At 45.6% G+C, this 11,097-nt stretch overlaps 1 protein-coding gene across 1 annotated transcript; it reads left to right on the top strand.

The window, feature by feature from the left end:
• The first annotated feature begins 11 nt into the window (after positions 1 to 11).
• PEX11B (peroxisomal biogenesis factor 11 beta) lies at positions 12 to 9,876 on the top strand. Its single transcript, XM_070766686.1, has 4 exons — positions 12 to 237; positions 4,325 to 4,440; positions 5,532 to 5,733; positions 7,446 to 9,876. Exons 1-4 carry the CDS (start codon positions 182 to 184, stop codon positions 7,816 to 7,818), a joined length of 747 nt encoding a protein of 248 aa, XP_070622787.1. The 5' UTR covers positions 12 to 181; the 3' UTR covers positions 7,819 to 9,876.
• The last annotated feature ends 1,221 nt before the right edge of the window (positions 9,877 to 11,097 follow it).

Genomic DNA, 11,097 nt, shown 5'->3' on the forward strand with positions numbered 1-11,097 from the left:
CCGATTCCTTCAGCGGGAGCCAACCGTTAAGGCTCGAATAAATTTGACCCTCGCGAGCTCCTGTAACGGAGGCGGAAGTGGAGGTGTTTCCCCTGTCCTCCGAGGGCCCGACAGACGGGCGACGGTTCAGCCGCAGGCTGTTCGGTTTGTTCCAGCCGTTCACCGCTCTTTGGGCCCCGCCATGGATTCCTGGGTCCGCTTCAGCGCCCAGAGCCAAGCCAAGGAGCGGGTCTTCAGGTTTGCAGGAGGGGAGGGCGGCGGGTGACCAACCCCGGGTGAGCTTTGCAGGCAGTCCTCGACTTACGACCGCAATGGAGCCCCACATTTCTGTTAAAGGGAGATCTTTGAGGCGAGCTTTGCCCCGTTTTAAGACCTTCCTGGCCACGGTTGTTATGAATCGCCGCAATTGAGTCGGTCACACGATTATTCCGTGAATCCTGCTTCCCCATTGACTTGGCTTAACTAGAAGGTCGCAAGAAGGGGTCACGTAACCCAGGCACCAACGGTCGCAAATGCGAGTCAGCGGCCAAGCGGCTGCATTCTGACCACGTGACCCATGGGGGATGCTCATAAGTGTGAAAAAGACAACATAAGTCCCATTTTTCAGTGTAAAAATAACTAACTTCAAATGGTCACTAAATGAACTGTTGTTGTAAGTCGGGACACTGCAATCTGAGTCTGCTTCCGAGTGCCTGAATTTTGATGACTTGACCATACCGATGGTCCAACGGTCATTAAGTGTGAAAAACGGTCACAAGTCCCTTTTTTCAGTGCCCGCTGTAATTAAATCAAGGATTACCTGTATTTGTTAAAATTCATGGAAAGCACTTGGTTTAAGTTGAATTATCTTTTGCTGGTATCAATAAGAGAGCATATTTATATACCAGACTGAAGTTTGGTGGTCTCTGAATTTTCTTGTTTTCCTGCAGAAATTTCATTACCAACATACCATATTTTTCAGAGTATAAGACCAAAAAAAAGAGTCTGAAAATTTGGGTGCATCTTATGCTCCAAATGTAGTTTTTTCAAAGCTCCACCCCAAGCCCTAACAAAGTGCTAACATTCTTCCCAGCTTGCAGGATTTTTTCATTCCTACCCCCTCCAAAGAAGGTTTTTCCCCAGCCCTAAGCCTATGCAGGCTTGTTTTCATTGCTACTCCCTCCAAATATGAATTTTTTTTATCAGCCCTAAACAGGAGATAATGTGCTGAAGCTGGCAAGATTAAAGATGCTAGCCAGATGAATACCTGTTAGGTAGATTTTTCTCCTATTTCCCTCCCCAAAAACTACGGTGTGTCTTATACTCCTGTGCATCTTATACTCTGAAAAATATGGTATTTAAAGGCTGTTGCCCCACTGAATCCAGTGATGCTTTTCATTGCAAACATGGGCTTGCACATAACTAGGGCATTGTCATAACTCTGGCAACACTTCCTTTCTTATTTTTTTCATTTTGACATTGGTGTCCTCACCCCATGGGTGAAAAAGGCGGTGCCCTTAACTACCTCACCTAAATATTTACCTCTTGCCACATTTTCACTCCACTGCTTCTTCAAAGATAGCTTTTGGGTGGCTACTTTGGAAAAAAAACTTTGGGTGTCTGTGTTTAATTTGGAAACTGAGGCAATGTAAGACAGCATAGGGATCAGTAATGAGGGCATCAAATCTTATGCTCATAGGTGATCACAAAAATGTTGTGTTCCGTTTCTAAAAGTGGCTCCCTAAATTTTCTTCTTTCTGTAGCAATGGCATTGTTTACTTACATGTATGTAATCACATAGGGCAAGATAATGTGAAAAAAATTACAATAGAATTTAAGCAAACATAGGCTGAATTTTCTTATTAAACCCAGTTACAGATAATCCTCAATTTACAACAACAATTGAGCCCAGAATTTATGTTGCTTAGTGAGAAATGTGTTAAGCGAGTTTTCGCCCCATTTTACCATTTTTCTTGCCATGTTTTTGTATATTTTTTATTTTTTTCTCCACAATTTCCATATATACATCCACGAAATTCCTTGTGTGCCCAATCACACTTGACCAATAAACATTGCATTCTATATGATGAAACCAATTTACAAGTCTTTTAACATTTGCTATCATTGATGTTCCATTATCAGATACACATAAACAATTACTGATTTCAATTTTCATACCATTCTTTAATTTTTGATGGAAATACAATGTCGATTTGATTTGTGTGCAATAGGGTTGATATTCCTGGAGGGGTCTGTAATATGGTAAATGATTTAGCTTTACTAGATAAATGGTCAAAGCAATGGAAACTGCAGTTTAATGTTTCCAAATGTAAAATAATGCACTTGGGGAAAAGGAATCCCCAATCTGAGTATTGCATTGGAAGTTCTGTGTTAGCAAAAACTTCAGAAGAGAAGGATTTAGGGGTAGTCATTTCTGACAGTCTCAAAATGGGTGAGCAGTGTGGTCGGGCAGAAGAAAAAGCAAGTAGGATGCTTGGCTGCATAGCTAGAGGTATAACAAGCAGGAAGAGGGAGATTGTAATCCCCTTATATAGAGCGCTGGTGAGACCACATTTGGAATACTGTGTTCAGTTCTGGAGACCTCACCTACAAAAAGATATTGACAAAATTGAACGGGTCCAAAGACGGGCTACAAGAATGGTGGAAGGTCTTAAGCATAAAACGTATCAGGAAAGACTTAATGAACTCAATCTGTATAATCTGGAGGACAGAAGGAAAAGGGGGGACATGATCGAAACATTTAAATATGTCAAAGGGTTAAATAAGGTTCAGGAGGGAAGTGTTTTTAATAGGAAAGTGAACACAAGAACAAGGGGACACAATCTGAAGTTAGTTGGGGGAAAGATCAAAAGCAACGTGAGGAAATATTATTTCACTGAAAGAGTAGTAGATCCTTGGAACAAACTTCCAGCAGACGTGGTTGGTAAATCCACAGTAACTGAATTTAAACATGCCTGGGATAAACATAGATCCATCCTAAGATAAAACAGAGGAAATAGTATAAGGGCAGACTAGATGGACCATGAGGTCTTTTTCTGCCATCAGTCTTCTATGTTTCTATGTTTCAGAAATGGGGAGTTTAGCAGACAGGAACAATCGCAGGTTTCACTGACACAAGTAAAGTTTCTGTCCCTATTGAGCTTGTCAAGACATGCTTCAGCTGCAATTATATAACCACTGCAGTAAATTAGGGAAGCAAAGATTTCAACCAACGTCAAGAGGAATCCTTAAGGTGATCACCGCCACATAGTTGAGTTAAAAGTTGCAGATGCCATCCAGTGGAAAGGTTTCTTGAATTATGGAATAAATGATGTATGTATAAATGCAACTCAGATTAAGTCATCAGAGCTTTTGAACTGATGAGTTTCCAGCTGGATTCCAATCTTATTACAGAAAGACTTCGACTTACAACCACTATTGAGCTAAGGGAGACATTTGTTAAGCAAGTTTTTGCCCCATTTTATGACTTTTCTTACCTCAGTTGTTAAGGTGTTAATTTAGTCAACAATGTCCGTTAAGCAAATCTGGCTTCGCTAACCAGGTCACAAAAGGGGATGACATGTCCCTAGGACACTGCAACTGTTATAGCCTGGGTGGTATAGTGGTTAGAGTGCAGTACTACAAGCTACTTCTGTTGATCACCGGCTGCCAGCAGTTTGGCAGATCAAATCTCAGTAGGCTCAAAGTTGACTCAGCCTTCCATCCTTCCAAGGTCGGTAAAATGAGGACCCAGATTGTTGGGGGCAATAGGCTGACTCTCTGTAAACCACTTAGAGAGGGCTGTGAAGCACTGTGAAGCGGTATAAAAGTCTAAATGCTAATAGCTACTGTGTTTCCCCAAAATAAAATACTATGGCTTGCTCCAAAAGATGTATTAGGGATTATTTTCCGGTTAGGTCTTATTTTGGGGGGAATACAATACTCACTGGCTGATGATCTTAACTGGCTTATTTTGGGGAGGTAGAGTTTATATTACGAACACCCTGGGAAAAAAATTGTGCTAGGGCTTATTTTCCAGTTAGGTCTTATTTTCGGGAAAACAATATGGGGCCAATTGTCCAGCATCTGAATTCTGATCATGTGACACTGCCATGGTCATAAATGTGAAAATGTCGTCGTAATTTTAAACTGTTGCTAAATTAACTGTTGTAAATCGAGGATTACCCATTGAACAAATGTGGACCACGCCAAATTGTAGGGAAATGATTTGTCTTGTAACTCCTCTCTTCTTTTTTTAATTGCCATGCCTTGCTTAATTTATGAGTTAACAATGTCCGGTTTGTTGGGTCTCTTCATTGGGCTTTTTTATCTGTATTCTGCCTAGAGCTGCCCAATATGCCTGCACCCTACTAGGTTATGCCCTGCAGAAGAACGGAGCCGGGCCTGATTTCCTTGCTAGGATCAAGCAGCTGGAAGCTCACCTGAGCTTGGGACGCAAACGTAAGTGTGAAAGGGAATTGACCGGGGCAAGAGGTCCAGCGGGCATTTGGCACTAGCGGGGTAAGAAGGTTGGGGGAGGGAGAGCGATGGAGGCTTTCATTCCTTCTTTCCTGAAGGAGAATTTGCAGCACAGTCTGGAAAGCAGGAAGGGGGGGTAGAGGGAGGGAGGGAGGGAAAAAAGGGAGGGAAAGAAGGAAGGAAAAAAGGAAAAAGGAGGGAAGGAAGGAAAAAAGGAAAAAAGGAGGGAAGGAAGGAAGGAAAGAAGGAAAAAAGGAGGGAAGGAAAAAAGGAAAAAAGAGGGAAGGAAAAAAGGAGGGAAGGAAGGAAGGAAAAAAGGAAAAAAGGAGGGAAGGAAAAAAGGAGAGAAGGAAAAAAGGAGGGAAGGAAGGTAGTGAAATAAAAAGAAAAGGAAGGAGAAAGAAGGAAGGAAGGAAGTAGGTAAGTAGTGAAAGAAAAAGAAGGAGAAAGAGGGAGGGGGGGAGGGAAATAGATAAGTGACAGGTAGGTAGTGAAAGAAAGAAAAAGAAAAGGAAGGAGAAAGAAAGAAAGAGGAGAGAAAAAAGAAATATATAAGGTAGGAAGGAAAGAAAAGACAGCAGAGAAAGAAAGGAGGAAGAGAAAGAAATAAGGAAAAAGAAGAAGAGAAAGAAAGGAGATAGAAAAATAAAAGAATAAGGAAGAAGGAAAGAGAAGGGGAGAGAAAGATAGAAATAAAGGAAAAACAGGAAGGGGAGAGAAAAAAACAAGGCAAGAAAGAAGGAAAGGAGAGAGTAAGAGAGAGAGAAAGAAAGAAAGAAAGAAAGGAAGAAATAAAGAGAAAGAGAGGTTATTATCTCATTCTTCTGCACCAAAGGGAATCAGGAAGCCTTTTCTTTTTTTCTTCCCTTTTCCCCCTCTACACTTTTCCCTCCCCTATTTTCCTTACAATTTGCTGTTCCATTTTTGTATTATAAACAAATAAAAAGAAAAGGGATAATTACAATAATAAAAAAGTCAATTGTTTGCCAATCTACCTGGACTATTCCTGGCAAGCCGTGGAAATCAGCCAGGATGGATTGTGCGCCTCCGTGACTCCGGCCTTCCTTTCCTAGTATTCCGACTGGGGAATTCCGCAGACGCTCTGGAGGCGGCCAAGAGAGCGATCCACCTGTCAGACATCGTCCTCCGTTTCTGCATCACAGTGAGCCATTTAAACCGAGCCATGTACTTTGCCTGCGACAACATCTTGTGGGCGGGGAAATCGGGCCTTGTTCCACTCATGGACCACGAGAAGTGGAGCCAGCAGTCATTCAGGTGAGATGGAACTACCTCCCTTCCTCCTGTTCTGCCTGGCCTCGAGCCACCCAGGAACAAAGTAATTAAACAAACACACACGCTCGCAGGCTAGGAAAAAACCCAAAAAGGTTTTCTTTATATACAGAAGGCTGTACACCTCCGTGAATGCAAGAGCAATGCTAGGTTATTAGTCCAGAAGGTCAGAGTTACTCACTCAGGTCAGCCCAGTACTTTCAGGCTTACGTCAGCCAGTTACTTACTGCTTGAGTGTCAGAAAGTTCACAGAAATCCAAAGGCCAAAACGAAACCACAATGCATCAACGCCTCTCTTCCAAGCTGAATGATAGACTCCCACACAAATCCCTCCAACCCTCCCCTTTTTCAAGGTTGCAGCAGCGCCATTAAGTCTTATCACCTGTGACATTATTTGTTTCTACGTTTGCGCAGCTGCTCGTCTTCCCAGCTTTCTCCGCACCCGAGCATTCAGAATAGGGTTGTTCATTAATTCTTCCCCTTCTGATTCAGATGAACCTCTGGCTGGAGATCTGACTGACTCCATTCCCCTCTCTGTCTCTACTCCCTGCTTCATTTCTCTCCCTGTCTCTACTTCTGGATCACTGTCTGATTCGTCCTCCAGCCAGACTGGTCTTCTGTAAACAGACGGCTGCGTCAAAATCAGTAGCCACAGGAGCTGGCCTGAAGCCAACCACAACACCTCCCAGCAAATTTCTTTCTTTCTTTCATTCATTCATTCATTCATTCATTGCATTGGTTGCCATGGCATCGGGCCAGAATACCTACAGGACCGCCTTCTGCTGCACCAATCCCAGCGACCAGTCAGGTCCCACAGAGTCAGCCTTCTCCAGGTCCTGTCAACTAGACAATGTCGTTTGGCGGGGCCTAAGGGAAGAGCCTTCTCTGTGTGGGCCCCGGCCCTCTGGAATCAACTCCCCCTAGAGATTCGTACTGCCCCCACCCTCCTCGTCTTCTGCAAGAGTCTTAAGACTCATTTGTGCCTGCAGGCTTGGGGCCATTAGATTCTTGCCCTCTGGCAATGTGCTGAGAGAAAATTGATTGGGAACGACTGCTTTTCATGGCTTGGGTTTTTTTAGATCTTATATTTAATTAATTGGATCCAAAATGTTATACATTGTTTTATTATATGGTAAGCCGCCCCGTGTCCTCGGAGAGGGGCGGCATAAAAGTCCAATAAATAAATTCATAAACTACATATTTAACACAGAAATCAGAATTAATCTAAATCAACCAGAATCTTATTAAAAAAACTTAAATTTCCTCAACCAACACATGACCAAACTGTCATACCAATCATCCAATCAATGGCAGGGGCTGGAGTAAGATAATAATAATAATTTAATAATAATTTAGTAGATTTGTATGCCGCCCCTCTCTGAAGACTCGGGGCGGCTCACAACAAGAGTAAAAGACAATATAACAGTAAGACAAATCTAATATTAAAAGAAAAAGATATATAAAACCCCAACAGTTAAAAAAAACGGTCCCGGAGATATTCTGGTCCGGTGCCATGAAGGGCTTTATAGATCATAACCAACACTTTGAATTGTGACCGGAAATTGGTCGGCAACCAATGCAGACTGCGGAGTGTTGGATGTAAGCTCGTAAGTCGAGAACTACGTGTTTCTACTTCTCTACCTCCAGGGTTTTTCACTCTTTTCCTTCCACCCTCCTTTTTTAAATTTCCTGCCCAGATATTACCTCTTCGCGCTGATCATGAACTTGAGCCGGGACGCCTACGAAATCCGACTCCTGATGGAGCGCGAGACCAACGGCAAGTCCCAGAAAGGAAGCGGCAGGAACGGCCCCTCCAGCTCGGCGGAAGACCCTCGCTTCCAGCAGTTGACCTTGAAGCTGAAACTACACTTCGCTCTGCTGGCGCAGGTGCTCCGTAACAACCCTCCGCTCCTCCTGGACGTGGTCAAAAACGCCTGCGACCTTTTCATCCCCTTGGACAAGCTGGGCATTTACAAGAGCAGCTCAGGTTTCGTGGGGCTCTGCGGCCTGACCTCCTCCGTCCTGTCCATCCTGTCCATCCTCCACCCGTGGCTGAAGCTGAAACCTTGACCGGTGCCGAGTGGGCTGGCTAAGCTGAGCTCCTTCCTGTCCTAAATTTCCCCTTCTGGAAACCAGCTTCGGGGTGCTAACCTGGGCGGACTCAGCCATCCAGACGCTGCTTTGGGGAGCAGGAGTCCCCCTGAATTTTGGAGAAAGGATGGGTGACCGTCCTTTTGGTGCTCAGCCCAGCAGATGGACAAAACAACTCTGGGAATGGACCTTTTATTTTATTTTTTTTGACAGAGCCTTTAAGTATTTGGGGTTATCGGGCCTGGAGTTAACAGTCTATTTATTTAGGAAGAAGCGAATAAACAAAAAAAAGACACTTAGCCGTGTTGTAGGTCAGTGATGGCGAACCTTTTCAACACCCGAGTGGCCAAACCCAGAATGTGCGTCCATTTGCGCGCGGGCCAGAGCACCGGAAACCAGGAGTGGGTTGCACCCAGTATAGGCCACACTATAGTAGCAAAAATTGTGATGCGCATAAAACTCCGAGTGAAATTTGGCTTGTCCACATGTGCCACAAATGAAATCTCACGTGAGGATACTCGTGCGGGAGATTTCACCAATTTTTGGCAATTTTTTGGGGACTTCTGCGCAGGCGCGGAAGCAAAGAAATCGCCCCAAATCGGTAAATCTCACCGAGCATCTTCGTGCGAAATTTCAATGGCGGCGCATGTGCAGAAACACGCCGTTCTCCAAGAGCACACCGATAACGCCGAAGACGAGGAACCCCTGCCTGTTGGAAACCCAGAGATCAGCTAGCTGCGACGCATGAGTGTGCTGACCAACTGGTCTTTGAACGCCCCTGAATGAGATCCGGATTCGGCGTGTGCGCCGCAAGCGAACTCTCATTGACAATTTTCGGCATATTTTTTTTTGCTTCTGTGCAGGTGGAAGCCAAGAAATCGCCGAAAATCGGTGAAATCTCATGCGCCCAGGCATCCTTGCATGGGATTTCGCTTACGGCGCATGTGCAGAACCCGAATCTCATGCGGGGGCACGCACCCGTGCCCAACAGTAGCACTGAAAATGAGGAACTCCTTCCTGCCGGAAACTCAAAAGACCAGGTGGTCGCTAACACATGCCTGTGCCGGCCAACCAGTCTTTGGGTTTCTGGCACACCCATGGCGGAACCCTTCTTCACACGTGCTGGAACACCAGGCCAGCTGGCTAATTTTAGGGCAATTTTCAAGCAGTGCCCACAAAGACCAGCTAGCCGGCTCGCGTGCCCACAGAATGGGCTCCGTATGCCATTTCCGGCCCTCGTGCCCTCGGTTCGCCATCATGGTTAATGAAGATCTCCCTAACACAGGGATCCCCAACCACCGGGCCGCGGACCAGTACCGGGCCGCAGGGCATGTTGCACCGGTCCGTGGAGTCAGCAGCTGCCGGCCCTCATGCCGCCACCCCCTCCCTCCAGCGCTTCGCCTCCCGCCAGGCAAGAGGCCTCAGGAGGCAGGTTCTGCCGGCCACAGGACGATGGACAGAGGGGCGGGAAGGACCGAGAGGCTCAAGCCTCTTTTGGCTTCTGCCGCGGGGCACTTTTGCGTTTTTGGCTGGGGGGAGGCAGGAGGGCCAGCCTGACCCCCTCTCTCCAGCGCTTAGCTCCCGCTGGGCAAGAGGGCTTGGGAGGCAGGTTCTGCCGGCCACAGGACGATGGCGGGAAAGAGGGGCGGGGAGGACCACCACCCCCATGCTTAATCCCGCCCCCAACAACGCCCCTTTCCGCCCCCACCGGGCCATAGAAAAATTGTCTTGCTGAAACTGGTCCCTGGTGGAAAAAACATTGGGGACCACTGCCCTAACAGACACGGCAAAGTTACTTAGCTTCTCAGCTAGAGTCTGGGGGGTGGCATAACCCAGTTTGTTTGTTCCCCGTGTTTTGACTTTTAACAGTTGGGGAGTTTGAGGATATAAACAATATTTGGATGCTTGACCGATTCACACTTGTTAACACGACTTAAGAGATCAATGTTGGGATCCGTGGCACTATTTACTCACGTTGAATTATTTCCCTTCCTCAAAAAATAAAAAATAAAATAAAGGTAACTACTGACAATTTAAGCAGTTAGCAGTTAAAGGTAACTACGTTCTTTTTTTCAGCCTCGTAGATTTTGGTTTTATGATTCGTTGGTTACGAGAAAATAAGATTATTGTAACTGCACAACCCGACAGCTCTACCGGGATGGCTTGAAAATCTTCACCGACATTACTTTGTAGGCAACAGGTAGAACTCGACTTACAAAATACAGTGGTACTTTTACTTATGAACTTCATTCGTTCCGTGACCAGGTTCTTAAGTAGACAAGTTTGTAAGAAGAAGCAATTTTTCCCACAGGAATCGGTGTAAAAGCAAATAATGTGTATGATTGGGGAAACCACAGGGAGGATGGAGGCCCTGTTTCCTCCCAGGAGATTCCTAGAGAGGCCCCATGGAGGCTTCTCCCCGCCTTTTCCGGTCCTGTTTCCTCCCAGGAGATTCCTAGAGAGACCCCATGGAGGCTTCTCCTCGCCTTTTCCGGTCCTGTTTCCTCCCAGATTCCTAGAGAGGCCCCATGGAGGCTTCTCCCCGCCTTTTCCGGTCCTGTTTCCTCCCAGGAGATTCCTAGAGAGGCCCCATGGAGGCTTCTCCCCGCCTTTTCCGGTCCTGTTTCCTCCCAGGAGATTCCTAGAGAGGCCCCATGGAGGCTTCTCCCTGCCTTTTCCGGTCCTGTTTCCTCCCAGATTCCTAGAGAGGCCCCACGGAGGCTTCTCCCTGCCTTTTCCAGTTAAAGTTTTGGATGCTCGGGTTTGTAAGTGGAAAATGGTTCTTGAGAAGAGGCAAAGAAAAAATCTTGAACACCCGGTTCTTATCCAAAAAAGGTCGTAAGTAGAGGCGTTCTTAGGTAGAGGTACCACTGTAGTTCGCAGTGACCAAAGTGATGTCATCGCTAAAGTGACCTATGACCATTTTTCACTTACAACCATCACGTGATCAAAATTCAGACGTTGGGCAAGTGACTCACATTTATGGCCATTCGCATTGTCTCCCAGGGTCACGTGATTCCCCTCTTGAGAAGTTCTGACAAGCCAAGTCAATAAGACGAAGCCAGATTCACATAACGACTGTGTTCGCTTAAAAAGCTGCAGCAAGAGAGCCCGTAAAATGGGGCAAAATTCACTCAACAAATGTCTCTGCTTAGCACCTTATATTTTGGCCTCCATTGTGGTCATAAGTCAGGGACTATCTGTATTTTTGGTTAGGGATGGTATAAAATTTGATCACTGTGTTTTTTAAGGCAGAAT

Source organism: Erythrolamprus reginae, chromosome 13 (assembly GCF_031021105.1).
Source record: "Erythrolamprus reginae isolate rEryReg1 chromosome 13, rEryReg1.hap1, whole genome shotgun sequence".
Classification (NCBI taxonomy): domain Eukaryota; kingdom Metazoa; phylum Chordata; class Lepidosauria; order Squamata; family Dipsadidae; genus Erythrolamprus; species Erythrolamprus reginae.

Excerpts from the sequence above, each read along its gene's own strand:
- PEX11B (XM_070766686.1), top strand. The coding sequence starts at position 182 with ATGGATTCCTGGGTCCGCTTCAGCGCCCAGAGCCAAGCCAAGGAGCGG. Across the intron at positions 238-4,324 it reads GCCAAGGAGCGGGTCTTCAG|AGCTGCCCAATATGCCTGCA; the intron begins GTTTGCAGGAGG and ends TATTCTGCCTAG. Across the intron at positions 5,734-7,445 it reads TGGAGCCAGCAGTCATTCAG|ATATTACCTCTTCGCGCTGA; the intron begins GTGAGATGGAAC and ends TTTCCTGCCCAG.